The 16,297-nt window shown below is 39.5% G+C and overlaps 1 protein-coding gene across 33 annotated transcripts in view; it reads left to right on the forward strand.

The window, feature by feature from the left end:
* Bent (projectin protein bent) overlaps window positions 1-16,297 on the forward strand; it is a 104,477-nt gene that overhangs the window by 7,362 nt on the left and 80,818 nt on the right. For 31 of the 33 annotated variants that reach the window (XM_071713149.1, XM_071713150.1, XM_071713153.1 and 28 more), the window contains exons 2-14: window positions 2,818-3,352; window positions 3,792-3,813; window positions 6,814-6,976; window positions 8,179-8,320; window positions 11,050-11,185; window positions 11,934-12,137; window positions 12,868-13,169; window positions 13,780-13,997; window positions 14,229-14,634; window positions 14,977-15,149; window positions 15,397-15,567; window positions 15,697-15,776; window positions 16,021-16,186. In XM_071713149.1, the coding sequence (XP_071569250.1) occupies window positions 3,040-3,352; window positions 3,792-3,813; window positions 6,814-6,976; window positions 8,179-8,320; window positions 11,050-11,185; window positions 11,934-12,137; window positions 12,868-13,169; window positions 13,780-13,997; window positions 14,229-14,634; window positions 14,977-15,149; window positions 15,397-15,567; window positions 15,697-15,776; window positions 16,021-16,186 (2,496 nt within the window). In that variant the 5' untranslated portion in view covers window positions 2,818-3,039. Of the gene's footprint in view, window positions 1-2,817; window positions 3,353-3,791; window positions 3,814-6,813; window positions 6,977-8,178; window positions 8,321-11,049; window positions 11,186-11,933; window positions 12,138-12,867; window positions 13,170-13,773; window positions 13,998-14,228; window positions 14,635-14,976; window positions 15,150-15,396; window positions 15,568-15,696; window positions 15,777-16,020; window positions 16,187-16,297 lie in introns of all 33 variants that reach the window. The other 2 variants (XM_071713154.1, XM_071713155.1) reach the window with 2 other exon arrangements.

The raw sequence follows: 16,297 nt of genomic DNA on the forward strand, positions 1-16,297 counted from the left end.
TTTCTGACAATGAGATTTTTCTCACTGATTAATTGAAATGATATAGAATGTTTATCGGTTGTTAGGAGATATATCACGGAGTTTGCGCGAGAAAGACAGGTGCAGGGGACCGGTGTCATCGTGCGTTAAGTCACGTCACGCGATACGTCACGCGAAAGTGATCCGGCCACGTAGCTGGCGAGATCGCCTGAGGCTGAATCGACACTTCTGGCACTTGGAGGCGTCGCGCGGTGCCACGGGTCTCAAAGGAACGATTGTCCGAACTTTGCGCGCGAACGCCGCGAACATATTACATCCGACGGGGTTGTATCGCGACCCAAATGTATGCGACTTCCACGCGGGTTTAGATGCCAAACATAATAACCGATTACCAAGATAACTGGCCCAACCTATTTTCGAGCCAAGAGCCGCATTAATAATAGTGGCCTTACGTCACCCCGTGCACGGCTCCCTCGGCCTTGGGCGCCTCGCGGGAAAATACTCGCTCTCCTCGGGCTCTTCTCGGTCGCGCGAGCGAGAGTCGCGCGGATTCCGCGAAAATTCGTCGCTCGCCTCGCTCAATTTGCAGTTAAACGCGGCCTGCGCTAATGGTCCTGCACATCGGCGGCGGCGGCGACGACGTGGTTCGGGGTGCAGGTCCATTCGTCGCAGCCGTCGCCGCCACCGCGTTGGTTACCTGCCGAAAATAGGCTCCCCGACACTCGTAAATTATGAGGTCCTTTCGACGCGGCGGTTGAGGAAAAGCAGGCGTCGCTCATTCCCGGTGTTGCAGTATTTCGCGCGCGAAATTATTATTAGACCGGCGCAAAAATAATTCGCAATTCATATTTCGGATTCTGCGTCTCGGTAAAAGAGAATCGGCATATACGGTTCTTATACTTTCCTCGTAGCGCGTAATAGTGCTTACTGTCCTGAAGAGAAGATTTGTATCGAGCGAATTAATCATTACTATCAGTGGAGAAGAAGAGAGAAAGAGTTCAAAATATTTCTAATTATTTTATCGATTTTATATGTACATTTCGAGGCATTATTGTAATATATGAAGGGATATTATTGCTCTGAATGAATGACGTAATTTTTTGGAAAACTTCAGCTTCCCCATCTTTCAGAATGACTTGAAAATACGGACGCTCGGCAAAATATATCACAGGGAGCACTGCGATAAACCATACTGAAACATTTAGCACTCACGCGCATTATTTATCGTCGTATTTTGGAAGGACTCGCGTTTTCAGCGTCTGAAAATCGTAAGCGCAAAATCGCGATCCACGGCCAAGAGACGAGGAGCAATTTCGGGCTCCGCTCGCTTTAACGCGAGATTACGCGACGCACGATGATCGTTCTGTACTTCCTTAAATTATGTAAACGTCTATTTTGAATTTGTCATACGATAAATCATACCTGGACGTTTTTTCAGTGGTCGTGACCGAAGAGTCGCTTCATTTCGCGTCTTCTTGGCGATCTTCTCTCTTCGGAGATTAATCACAGCGATAAAACCGTTTAATTTCAAAGGCGGAAACTTTATTTAACAGATAATATTTCTTCCAATGTTTTCACAATTTTGTCGTGTAACTGATTCTTTCCGTTACGTAATGACTGAGGGTCAAAAATTGTTTTTGCTCCAAGTCCCTTCGTCGTTATTACGTGCTTCATTCATCTCGAATGAATACCGACGCAACGTAGGAACCTCATCACGCGGTACTACGGTCGTAAGGTAACGCTAAAGAAGGCTAAGTATAGATATCCGTATAAAAATAGCCGCGGTTGAGGCAACTACAGATGACAGCGACTCAGACTGCCAAGGTTTACTGAACCATGGTGACTAGACTCGAAGTATAATCTATGCCGTCACAGCGAACTTTAAACTGCAAATGTTTGATATCGAGCAAAGCAGAGTAACACTAATCTTGATATCGAGCGTGTATAGTCATTGTTCGATAAATTAAAAGCCTTCAAAGAAATAAATCCTCCGAGATAAAGATATTATAGATAATTAGATCGTATTCCTTGATGAAAATTTTAATACTGTAAAGTTAATTACTAATTATTGAAAATTAAGAAATTTTAAAAGGAAATTATATCCAATTTTATCTAGAAAAGAAATATAAATTTATCGAAACAGATGACTATATCATTTCTTCTTTTAATAATCTATTCTGAAAACTAAATTCTAAATAAGCTATTTTATTTATAATTAATTTTCTCTTAATATAGATTTTTAAATTTCTCATATTAATATCTTTGCTGCCACGTGTATCACCGGTGATAATTAAGTTTTCATTTGTGCCATATGCTCTTATTATTATTCTGTATTTTTCTAGTATCTGAAAAGGCATAATGGTGGCAGTAAAGATATTAATATACATTCTAAAGTAATTTAAAAATAATAAAATTTAACATTAAATGCCATGATCGTAGCATTAAATGCCATGATCGTAGCATTAAATGCTATGGACATAGTAATTTTACTATAAGACTATAGCATTTAAACTTGTGCGTCTTGATGGTCCGCAGTTGGTGCGGCAGCATAGTAAAATTTAATATAAAATTTTCTCCGTGTATTTTTTATATCCGAGTTTTATGAAAAAATTAGCTTTACTTTTTATATAGAATGTCCCAGGTTTTAACAGCCAAACTGTGTCAGTTCTGAATAAAAATAAGAAAAACATGTTATATAAATACAGGTTTACAGAAATTTGATTAAAAACTTACAACAAAAAAATTTGAAAATACAATGGTGTGAAATTTAGTTGGCCTTAAAACTTGGGACACTTTTACATTAATTTCCATACTAACATTGTATCCTTTTGCTTCTAGTATTCTCAGAAGTTTGTGGGAAGCGAGTAAAGGTGGACGTCGAGCTCAGAAGAAATCCGCGACAGAAACAGGTTGGATGGTGCCGCAGGCCGGCGCCATTTGAACCGACGAGCTGGGCGAAGGAAACCGTTTCCTTCCTTGGGTCGCGGGTGTGAACGACACGCAAACGGGACCGGATTTTCCCGGGTCTCGTAGGGACAGGTGCGAAGGCGTGCCTCCACGATGGGGGTCGCCGACGACTTCGCGCCCAGCTTTACGCAGAAGCCGCAACTGCGGCAGGAGGACGACGGCAATCGGCTGATATTCGAGTGTCAGCTAGTGAGCTCGCCTAAACCCGACATCGCCTGGTTCCGCGGCGAGACCGAGCTCAGCGAGGATGACAGAACAAATTTCAAGATGCAGAGCGTCGGGACCAACAAGTTCCTGGTGGTGCTCGAGCTCGACGACGTCATCGAGACCGACGCGGGCCTCTATAAGGTCAAGGCGAAGAACAAGATGGGCGAGGTCGCTGCCTCCATCAACCTCAACTTTAGTCGTAAGTATTCATATCTTACATTTCTCTTTTTCCATTTCCTAGTTATATTTTTTGAAATAATAGCGATATTATTGTAGAGATAAAGTTACACGTATTACGGAATTATTTAGGCTAGCCTGCACGCGAGATATTTCGTTTATAGCCGGTCTTACTGATTCGTCTTTATCTACTTCAAATTCTAAAAAATAGTAAAACGATTGATTAAATCATGATTATAATTAATAAACATTCATGAAATGAGTTAACTGTATTATTAAAAGTATAAGCGCCTATTTTTTATATAAAAATTAATTTTGTTTTTAATTTGTAAGCTAAAAAGTATCGGCGGATTTAAATATCGATTGCCAATTGATATAAATTTGCATACAATTTTCTTTATTTGAAATTTCTTTAAAGTAGATTGTTTCTTGAGTAACATTTTGCCGTTATATTTTTCTAGCAATGGATGAGCCTAGAGAGAAGTAAGTCGGTGAAGTTTGTGAACCGAGAGGAAGACTCGATTTGTCGCTTCTCCAGGCTCTGTTTAATTAACTTGTTTTGCGCTTCGCGCTTATGCACTAATGCGTTTCTATTTATTATTTCGCTATCGAATGTTTTTCCGATTTATTTCTGCCTTTCTCGCTTATTTCGTTGTCTTTCGTTTTTCATTTATGATTTTAGCTGCCGATCAATCCGTTGGGAGAGGGTGAGAGCATTACTTACGCTGTGTTTTGCAACTGTAGTAATTGCCAACTTGATAATTAATTTATTAACATTAATCAAATTGGTATCACATCATTTCTCCCACAATTTTAATTTTTAATCAAGAAAAATATCAGATATGACGATAATACCAAAGGAAATGAATAATATCATAACATATGTATTTCCGTTCTTCAATTTATCGAAAACTTGAAGAGAATTTCCTGTAGATTTTAGTATCAAATAATTTCTCCATTGATTTCCAATCCTGATCTAATTCTAAAAAAAAAATTGATTACAAATTCCTTGAGAATATTACGGAAGTTCAACACGAAGTTCATAGGAAGTTTCTTGCCTCGATGTGAAAGTTACGTGTAAAATTTAGATTTCTTCGGTGCATTATTTACTATTGCCGCGCTATCTCGGCCGATAACGTTCGAGTGCACGTTAAAATCGGCCTGACCGAGAATAACCGTCGCGGTATGTCCGCTATTTTCGGTCGCGCGTTCGCGCCGCGCAATCCGACAGATATCATGACGGCTCGCTGAGCGTTAGCTGGACGATCGGCCGCTTCTTACCGATCCGCCCACGCAGACAGAACGGCAAACGCGAATTGCGGATGGAAATAGAATTAAGGTCTTCTAGTTTTGGACACCGCTCGTGTCTCGCACGCGCAATCTGACCACAAAGTGGCCGGATTATTTCGGACGTTGTCTCTCGTGAGAAAGAAATCCCATTAAATCTCATAATTATAATTATGAATGGTCAGATCGAGAGAGAGAAACAGACAAACGATTGAACTATAACTGAACTTTGACGAAATTCAAGAGGAGGGTGGAAGAGTAGAAAAACAATAACAAGTTGCGTATGAAAATTTTTAAAATGTTAAGTAATAATTACAGAAACGTTTATTTATATTTAATTTGTATAGTAAATAGACTCAGTATGTTTAAAACTTTTAAAATTATACACTAAGCTGCATTTCTTGTATTATTTTGCAAGCACTTGGTATCCCCTTGAAAAAAGAAAAACGTTTCTGTAATAATTGCATATAATTATAAAGCGGTTCACGAGAAGTTATTCTTATCTTTGTAACAGTTTAATTATAATAACAACGATTCACTGTCGCGGCCCAGCTGCGTAAATCAGATCAATCGCTGCGGAGATCTTCGCTGCGGTCTCTGCACGAGAGCGGAAAGCATTTATCAGTTCTCAAATCTCTTCTCGCACGTCACTTGCAGTTATTCCCGCATATCTCGTTGCGACTTTAATGATTTTCGAAGATAATTCGAAACTGGGTCGGGAGTGCTCTCTCGAGACGGCCTCTCTCGAGACGCAGTCGGCGGCGACGACACGACGAGAGGCTGTATTTTCGGATCGCATCGACAGACGTGATTCCCGTGAATTTCTAAAAGTAACGCGAGCCTTTCCGCTTCCACGCTTCTCCCGAAACGTGTCGCAGTTCGCGTTCCATGACGCGTACCGAAAAAAAACAAAATTTCGGTCAGCCGCGAGAAATAATTGACCCGAAAAAACGTAAAACGTATTCACGTATTTTGAACGACGAGATTTTTAGCGTTTTGGCGAGCGAGTTGATTCGTCAAAAGGGCGAATCGTCGATCGCGAACGAAGGTTCGCAGCCTGCGAAAATCGAATCGATCCTGCGATTGACGGAGAGTGAAAGTCGAGAGAAAACAGCTGCAGCCTACTTCTCCTCGCTAAACTTAGCCGCAACGGCGCAGCCGTGCTAATGCACTTATGGTCCATTTGGGATGCGAGTGTTAGGCACGTGCCTCTCGTCCCAGCTCTCAATTTTCGAGAATAAACATCGGCGCGATCGTAACTCGGATCGCGCGATTCCGTTGCAAAGAGTAATTTATTTAAAAGAGAGACGGTGGTATAGGAGTAGTAATTTTGTTTCTAATTTACAACGAATTCTATATATGTATAAAAAAAACTGCAGATTAAAAATCTGCGAGTTTAAATAACCGACGATAAGGCATGATAATCACTTGATTGATTTTTTTTTTAGAGAATTAAAAAAACGATACAAAACGTTAATGTAAAAATTTTACAAAAGGAAATTGTCTTTAAGAAATTATATTTAGTTTAAAGCTTTAGATTTTCAGAAAGATTTTTCTGAATCGAATATTTAACCGTCGACAAAGAGTATTGGTGCCAAGAAAGACAGTAGTATCAATTGTAATGGCGATGTACCGGATTTTGAAGTGGTTGTTAGCTGTCGGATCGCCATCAGAATAAGCTGTTGGACGAGCCTCCTCTCGTCAAGAAGCATCCACTAATCAAAACAAGAGTTATTTCTGGCAGCAATCCGCGAAAAGCCGGGAAATTTCACAGCTGCCGCATAAGCTGCTCTTCTCTCATTCCAAATATTACCGCCTTCCTTATCTTTGCACATTTAATCTCTGGAAGAAATCCTAATTACTTTAGAAGTGGAGACGTTACTAATTCTTTGTACTAACTTTTTAGCCACATTGCGTGCGTTTGCGCACTTGAAGCATGCGATTTGCTAACGACGGATGTGATTCCTGTGTCTGTCGATTCGCTAACGCGTTGATCGCGATCGCGACCGGAAATGAGATTGAAATCATCCGCGACACGTTACGGTATACGTTTGCGGCGCAACGTGTCTAAATTTTCGCGTCGTTTCGCGCCGTGATTTAATTCAATCGGCGCGACGATCAACGCTTTAGCGAGCGATAAATTTCGGCGCGAATACATTTCCAGACTTCGTGCGACGTTTATTTTGCGCTTTGCAGACAAATTGACGGCATCGCGCCGACTTTCGCGAAGAAGCCCGCGATTAGACAGGAGGACGATGGCAAACGGCTGCTGTTCGAGTGTCGTATCACGGCCGATCCCACGCCGAAAATCACATGGTTTCACAGCGGGAACATGGTCAAAGATTCGCCAAGGCATAAGGTTTCTGATTATAATTTATCCCGTATAGTTTTAAGCCTATATATCACACGATATAAAGTTATATGCTGTAGGAACAGGAAATAAGACAGGCAATAGAAATAACTACATTTCAACTTACCAAAAACTGTATATCAACGCAATGGAATATGAAATAGGCCTTAATAGGCAATACAGAAACAGAATTTCCGAGACGCGTTGGATTTCTATTTTCCATTGCCTGTACTTGACGAATCACAGTGATTATTATAAGTTGAAATGTAGTTATTTCTGTCGCCTGTCTTATTCCCTGTTCCTATTGCCTGTACCTTTGTATTGTTATGATATAGGCTTTAGAATAATATCAACTTAAAAACGATTGTGGCGATCGTGGCGCAGAGAGATGTGCGTTGCTCTAATGAGTCGAAGAACTGAAGATACGAGGTTCAAATCCAATTGGATTTTATTCGATCGGCACCTTCCGGAAGGAAGAGGCAACTCCGACAGAAAAGATGTTCCCGGCTAAATTGTCTAATGTTCTCGATTTAATTTGTATATTAGATATATATCTTAGTCAAGAACATTAGACATCTTGACCCGGACATCTTTTTTGTCGGGAAGTACGAGGCCTATCCGATTTTGCTTGATAAAGAAAATTGAGCAGGTTTGTGTCACTTTGTGCTCTTCCAAATATCTGACGCATATATATATGCAAAGAGGTCACGAGATGCTTGAAATCGAGCAAAAAGACTAATTATAAACAGAAGAAACTCAAAAGAAGTTGAATAGTAAAATTATAGTTTAATTTCTTCACATAGTGAGATTTTATCTATAATATGTAGGTATGATATTAAGTTCCCCAAATAGCTTCTAGTTCTAACTTTTGCTTAAATATTTTATATAAATTCTATAACTTTTTAGAAAATTTCTCAGATTTTTCACATTGAAATATTTTTCACAAATGCTGAGAAAGTCTTTTCTAGAATTCTTCATATAAATTTTAAAATATTTAAAAATTTCTCACTATGTAATTTCCGAAAAAAACTTATAAGATCTAAAGAAGTTTAAAGTATTTTTTAAAAATCTTCATAAACTTGAAATATGAAACATTCTTAAAACTATCGAGATATTCTGAGAACTTCTTTCAGGGAGGGGGGGGGGAGTTAGGAGCGTACGCGACATAATTAATTTGAGCTCCGTAATAACAATTGTTGAACTGTTTCCAGCTGACCGTCGATAAAGATGGCCACTCGTATTTCGCCACTCTGGAAATAAAAAATGTGACCGTCGAGGATGCTGGCAAATATAAGGTCACGGCGAAGAACGAGCTCGGCGAGTCTAACGCCACGATTTCCCTGAATTTCGATAGTAAGTATCTAACGATTTTGCGATAAATAACCACAAACCCATGTATACTTCGACCGATGATCCGCTTTACACATCCACCTGCTTAATTTTTTCACAAGTATACGCTCGATATTTTATTAAGAATAAGTTTCCTTACGCCTTAGACTAAAAAAGAAGTTATTCTTAACTTTAATTTGTTTTTTATATCAACAAGCAGGTACTTAAAAATATTTAATTTTTGTATTGACAAGAAAAGTAATGCTGTAATTTTTTTTTCATTCTTTAGTATAAATTTTCCTAGAATTTTTTAAATAATTTTTTAGTGAAATATTTAACAATATCTGATTAAACTGTATTTAACTTTCCCCGCTATTCACTTCCGCGTTGTCTTGAAGCGGAAAATAAAGTGGATCATCGGCGCCGTTCCTCAACTCTTCTCTCACATTCTCACTCGGGATGTATATCGATGATTCTCTTTCATTTCTGACACTCTACTTCATCTCAATTTTCTGCCCTGTTTATCTGTATCCTCCATGTTGACTCTACACCAAACGTATATATCCGCAGTTTATTATTTAATTTTTTTCCGTTCTCCATCAGCAGTTCCATTCTTCAGTCTCTTTCTACTCTTTCATTGTAAATTGCCATAATAATGCGGAAAACCTTTATTTTTTAATGGTTTGTCTCGGTCGAGCGATGAGCACGTATCGATGTCGGCTCGACGCGAGCCACGATATACAGCCCGTTGATTTGATCTTAATCGACTAAACGGCATTTCTTTTTCTTTTGCGAGAGAAAACACACACTTGGTTGTTTGTCTCTCACGAATTTTGCACCGTAAAAATTAAGTTGCGTAGAGAGCGGACCAGAATAATCAACTTGTAACAACGCGTGTTACTGCTGCTTCAATCACGTATTAATTCGAATCGCATCTCGCGCCGATTGGGGGATACACTTGCGTCTCGAGACGAGAGCTTTACCATTTGTACCGAGATGCACGAGATGCGATTCGCAAGATTAGCTTTTAAACATTATTGACGCTTCGTTAGGTTGCTTAGATGACATCTTTTCTCTCTATTCATACGATCACGTTTGCCGTGTGTGAACATCTGCGAGAAGCCTCCGTTTGCACCGGCGGCCTTCGGATGCACCATTCAAGTATCATTCGCACACACACGCAAACGCAATTATACGAAATTTAGGTGGTGGTTAGATCTGCTAACGACATATATTTCTTTACTTGCACACATTTTCGGTTTTGAGTTTGCAATTTCAATTTCCTGGAGATTACGTTCTTTTGGCCCCACAAAATTAAATTTTCATACTACTGCTTAAATAGTACATAGTACCCTATATGACTTATAGAATCAAGTTGGATTAATTCTATTAGTTGCGAGTACATTTCACACGATCGCATTTCATGTAATATAATGTTCTTGTGAAAATTTTATTTACACATAAATAAAATTCGTTAAATACATACGCTTTTATGGAATTTAAACTGGGAAGTACGGAAATATTTTTGAAAGACAGTAAAGTATATAGTTAACGACGACGATTCTAATATTGTACATACTCACATGCGTCTTCGTCACATGCTTCCACTAGTCATTCTCATCGGCTAATTCGCTCGTAGAGATTTTTTCTGAGTAAAATAGAAATGTTTGAAATTATGTGTTGTTCTGTCATACTGTATATATAATCACGTCACTGATTAATACCATGTATTTTAATCGAACACAACATGGAAACACACTACTTCCTTCGCGGTATTCGCGATTTCAACGATATTCATCGTAATTAATGAAGATGGAATGATGAAGTTGAAATTTCTCGATTAACATTAATGCAATCGAATTGTTACGTCGTTGTCAAACGGTACATATCACACCACTCACTCACTTGCAAACAGCGTTTGACGAAATGCTTGTGCATAATTGTGCAGTGTTCCTATTTTCACTTAACCGCGCGCGCGCGCGCACGCGTCCGTCCTCAAAACGACGCGCGACGTACGAGAGAAATGGAGCAGGTGACATTTCGAGAGCACAGATTTTACGATCCACCAAGCGAAACATTGCGAGTAGACGGAAGGAGAGTAGAGAGAGCAACCTAATTCACAAGACGTCGATCTCGGCAAGGATCGTGAATCCTTGAAACGTGTATTCCTGAGCGTTGGTTTCAGCACACTCGTTATATGCGACGGTACGAATAAACGAAGTGCTCGAATAACTGAATCGATCACGAGATAAAGATTGAATATCGAATGGATTAATGTAGATTAAACTGCGACACTCTTATTTAGAGGATAAATGTTTATAGTATGTTTAGAAACTTGAAGACTATTCAAGCCAAATCGATACGTGACTCCCGATCTCGCATCGAACTGCAAAATGCTTCGCGTATTTAAACCTTTCGCTGCTAAATCATATTTTACGTCTCTAAAATTTAGTTGAAATTATAATTTCCCTTCTTCTTTATTTCTCTTCAGTGGAAGCAATACTTAAACGGTAAGTTTAGAAGAAAAAACAGTAGTTTAGAAAAGAGAAAGTTTATTTTTCACACTTTTTTCCACACTTTGAGATATTTATATATTAAATTCAATTGAATTAAAATTGTTTGTGGGTTAGCACTTTGATTTAGAGGCGATGACGCGTGTCTGAAGTCGAATCGTTGCAGCGAAAGGATTGAGTAGGCAAGCAAGCGTGTGTAAGAATAATTCTCGACATGTCGATCGTTTGTGTCGAACGTAGGCGACGAGGCACCCGTACCGGATGACGGTATTAAACCTACCTTCACCGAACGACCGGTGATTAGACAATCCGACGACGGTAACACCATCACCTTCGAATGCCGACTTGTCGGCGATCCGAAACCGAGTGTCAAGTGGTAAGGCCTTGAGGTCCGCGACGCGCGTGAGGAAGTAGCGTTGGAAAGTGCCGTTGTTGAATCATCGGAAGAAACGCGGATCGAAGATGCTCAATATCGATTGAATAGTAAAATTAAGAGAAGAAATAGCGCGTCGAATTAAATTTTTCTTGAAAACATTGTCTTCTAACATTTTTAGATGTCCCTGGTAAAAAATTTCTCATATTTTCTCAGAAATTTTGTAAGAATTGAGACTCATGAAAAATTCTGAAAAATATATAAAATTTCTCAGATACTTTCAGAAATAATTGGATGAGGATTTTCAGAATATTTTAGTATCCGTATGTATGAAAATTTCTGATAAATTGCACAGATTTTTACATATTTATTCAGATTTCTACAAAGATATGTTGGCAGAAAAAATCTGAAATATTTTATTCTTATTTTGTCTGAGTTTTACTGAAAAGCATTCCAATTAAAAAATCTGAAAACTTCTGAGAAGCATTCTGAAAATTTTTTTTTATAAAAATTCTGACTCATAATATGAAAAATTCTGAGACATTTTTCCACTAAGGGTGTAATTACAAAAAGAACGATATTTGAGACAGATATTTTCGAATTTACGTACGATTTCGATAATGCATCTCGATGTATCTCGATTCGATGGTTCAAAGTTTATAAACACGATGTGCACTTCCGAGCGCGTGACCCGCGACGCAAATCAATATACGGCGGTTGTTTCGACTTGGCACGTTGACGGCGATCGCAGGTATCACGGTACCGAGGAAGTGAAAGACGGCGGGCGGTTCAACACATCACTGGAACTCGATCAGAAGCTGTACCACCTCGCGAGGCTGAGGATCGACAGCGTGGCGAAGGGGGATGCGGGGGAGTATAGGGCCGTGGCGAAGAACAAGCACGGCCAGGGGGTGGCGACCATTAATTTGAACTTCGAGGGTGGCGACAGGCTCAAGTAGGCATCGAGAGACGATCTGTTCTCGGCGTTATATTCTGCCGCGCCACGATTCGACACTTTTTCTTCTTCGGCTCGACGCGGCGCGCTGCGAAAGTACAGCGATAATTTAGTGTAGCTTTCAATGATTTGCAATGCAAAAATAATTATTGCAATAGTAGTTGTAATAATGGTCGAATTAGAATTCTTCACATTTATTACAGTCAATTACGCACGTTACATATATCGTAAATCGTAAAACATATAGGCTCTATTTCTCTATTATAAACTAAATAACGACAAATGTATTGTAAAATAAGAGAAGTTAAAAGTTAGTCGAGCAGATTATGAATGCAGGTATTTGCACATTCAGTTCACGCTTCTTCCAATTCTTCAATCTTTTTCAGATCATTATCCAAGCCAAAATCTTTCTTTCTCAGAAATGCTCGCAGTATCTTTACAACAATTTACGTTCCTTATTTAATTTACGAATGCCTGCATGTACAAAAGTCGCACGTTCTCTTTGAAATAGAAACGTAAACTACCGTTTGGGATTAAAAAATTTGGACAAATTGATTTGGAAATTCGAGACTGAAAGAGAGCCTGCGACTTTTATCGCGTCGCGTTTTCGGGAACATCGCGTGGCGTGGCCGGCAGATGAGAGACAACGTCATCGTGCGAGATGGCATTAGATTCGATCGATCAGAAAACGAATCGACGAATTTCTCGTCTGACGTGTCGATTTACGCAGAATACCGGACGGTAAGCCACCGCGCTTCCCGAAGAAGCCGACGATCCGCCAGGAGGGCGACTTACTCATCATGGAATGCATCCTGGAGGCACATCCGGTGCCGGACATAACGTGGTACCAGGGTCAGAAAACGATTACCGACAGTAAACGCGTGAAGATGTCGCGCAAGGCCACCGGCAAGGACACGTATCTGCTGACCCTCGAGATAACGAATCCGACCAAGGGTGACGGTGGGAATTACCGTTGCAACGCCTTTAACAACTTCGGCGAGAGTAACGCCAACATCTCCCTCAATTTCCAAGGCAAGTCCCCCTCGAAGCGTACGAGAGGGGGCTCTCATTGGCACTCCGAGATATTTACCAAACTTGAAAAGTTATTCCAAAAAGAATTAGCAGTTCTTCAATCGCGATCAGTTACAATCCAACAAGTTTTAAAAATATAGAAGCAGCAACGCTAAATATATTCTTTTATTTTATATAATATTAATTTTATTTTTTGTCAAAAATTGATCTTAAAGCTGCAAACTGCTCGGACAATGAGATCCCTCTCGTCGACTTCGTCCATGACGAGTCCTCGACTTTCCCCATGTTTCCGTCGTACGTATAATGCATTCTATGAACGCGCGGTAAAGGTGTACGAGCCGATTTTTCTCGATTACGATGATTGGCGATAGGTCGGTTCATCAGGTAAGCACAGTCGCGCTATTGCTAACCAATCGTGAAGTCTCTGTATCTTAATTCGCTTCATAACTCATTGAGCTGCCAACAACACGACTAACGTCAGCGGGGAGTCGCGGTCGCGGGTCGACCGATGACCCGCGACCGCGGCGAAGATCGCGTTTCCGGTGTGTCCCGGAAGCGGCGCCTGTACCTTCACCGACGATGTCTAACCGTGGATCTTTCCAAGATGCAGAGGAGGGCGCGGGTTGCGCTCCGTCCTTCATCGAGAAACCTCGCATCCTCCCGAATGAGACCGGCACGCTGATCACCATGAAGTGCAAGTGCAAGGCGAATCCCAAGCCGGAGGTCACGTGGTTCCGCGGCAGCAGCGTGGTCAAGGAGTCGTCGAAGATCTCGATCAAGACCAAGACGGTCGAGGAGGACATATATGAACTTATCATGGAGATAAAGGTAATTCTCTAAAAAGTTTGTTAAAAGCGAAAATAATTTAAATTGATTTTATTTCATTATTACAGTATGAAAGTAAATCTCTGCTCTTCAAGTTCTCATTTAATTCTGACTTCCTTTCATACAGATTTTTGGCTTGAAATTTTTTTTCTCCCGGATTATCAGTGCCGTAGATTATATTTTACTAATTTCCAAATTTTAATTAAATCTTTCTATTTTTTTTCCTGACAACAGGATCCATCGGGACCGGACGGCGGCACTTACAGATGTCACGTGAAGAACGAGCATGGCGAGAGCAACGCCAATTTGAATTTGAATATCGAGGCGGAACCGGAACCGGAAGGAGACGGGCCGACGTTTGTGGAGAAGCCACGGATACGGTCGCATAATAAGGGCAAGCTCGTCGTCATGGACTGCAAGGTGAAGGCGAAGCCGAAACCGCAGATTGTATGGACCCGCGCGGGCCAAGTGGTGAAGGAGTCCTCGAAGATTTCCCTCAGCATCGTTGAAGAGAAGGACGATGTTTATTATATCAAATTGTCTCTGAACGATCCTGGACCGGACGATTCCGGCCTTTACAAGTGCAACATTAAGAACGACCTTGGCGAACTCAATGCCAATCTTACGTTAAACGTCGAAAGTAAGTTCACATTTCTTATATTAAACATTATTCAAAGCGATAATAATCCAATTAGTTTTTTATAGTTAAAAATAATTGATTTAGATTTAATTATTCAACTTTCATTTCAAATATGTTTAGTTTTTCTGAGGATGTGTTCATAAATGTTGGAAAGATATTATAAGTTAATTAATAAATACTTATACTGATACTAAATTTGCCGTTATATTTATTAGAATATAATAAATGAAAATGTTACATTCTCAACAATAAGTTCTTTAAAAAATATGTAAAGCACAGATCGTAACAGAAAAATTTGAAGATAGATTAGAATATTAATCAATTTTCCGATTGCAATTTTAGTTATACCCGTAATTAAAGAGAAGCCAAAGGTAGTAAAGATCGTCAAGAAGAAGACGGTCGTGATTGAATGTCACGTTCTTTCTCAATTCGCACCTGACTGTACGTGGTTTAAGGAAACTCAGGCTGTTAAAGAGGATAATAGACACAAGTTGCATGTCGAGCAAGTCAAAGAAGTGAGTTCCATACAATAAAACATTATTCTGTATTAAAGTAAATCAGTATTAAAAAGAAGTATATTTAGAATTCAAAATTTAACAGAATAACCAGAACAGAATTATTTTCTTTTACGTTTATTGTCACTGCGATATATCGCGTACAACTAAAAAGTAGCGTTTAAATAATATTCAGTATACACGATGTAATTATTATTTTAAAAAATATTATATACATGAATTTTGATCAGCTAATTTCTTCGAATAGGGTGAATTCGCCGTGAAACTCGAAATCGAACAAATGTCGGTGACAGACAAGGGTACGTACAAATTGGTGGCGCGCAACGAAAAGGGCGAAGCCACGTCGCAAGTAGTGGAAGTGACGGAAATTCCAGACCAAGGAGAAAAACCAAAAATTGTTACCGGCCTCAAATCAATTGTGAGTATGTTTATTGGTACTCAAAATGCAGCGCTTTTTGATTTTACATTTATCTTGGTAAAAAGATAATGTCGTTAAAACAAAGTTTCTTTCATTAATTCATTGTCGTGTGCTGATTTTTATTTCCAGACTGTCGAGGAAGGCAAGACGGTCGAGCTCGTCGCCACTCTCGCAACGCAAGACCGAAAGGTCACTGTCACGTGGACTAGGTACGTGTTTAATATAAAAATTGCATTTTAAGTATAATTTACGAATTTCTTGATACAGAAATATAATATTTTATTTAACTTAGAAATTGTATACCATAACAATATAAGAATGGAAATTATCAATATATTATCTAAAACAATTTGTCTCAGCTAGCAATCGTATTTTTTGCCTTTTCTTATATTACAAGAATTTTTTTAGATTGTTCTACAGATTGTTTCAATAATAGTTGCCATATGATTACAGAGATTCAACGGTCGTCAAAGCGTCAAAGGACATCATGATCTCCTTCAACGGTCTGGATATGAAATTGACCATTACCTCTGCATCGACAGAATTTACGGGAACATATAAAGTCGTCGTGAGCAACGAATACGGTCTAGACGAATCGTCGGCTCGTCTCGTCGTCAAGGTAGGCAATTTTATTTAATATGATCACGGATTACGATCTATACGTGGATGTAAGTTTCTTTTCTTGGTCACTTTTTCTGTCTTTGTTTAAATTTACATTCCAATATATTGC

The sequence above is a fragment of the Temnothorax nylanderi genome, unplaced genomic scaffold (assembly GCF_030848795.1).
Source record: "Temnothorax nylanderi isolate EJ_2023f unplaced genomic scaffold, tnyl_v1.0 TNYL_tig0120_pilon, whole genome shotgun sequence".
Classification (NCBI taxonomy): Eukaryota; Metazoa; Arthropoda; class Insecta; order Hymenoptera; family Formicidae; genus Temnothorax; species Temnothorax nylanderi.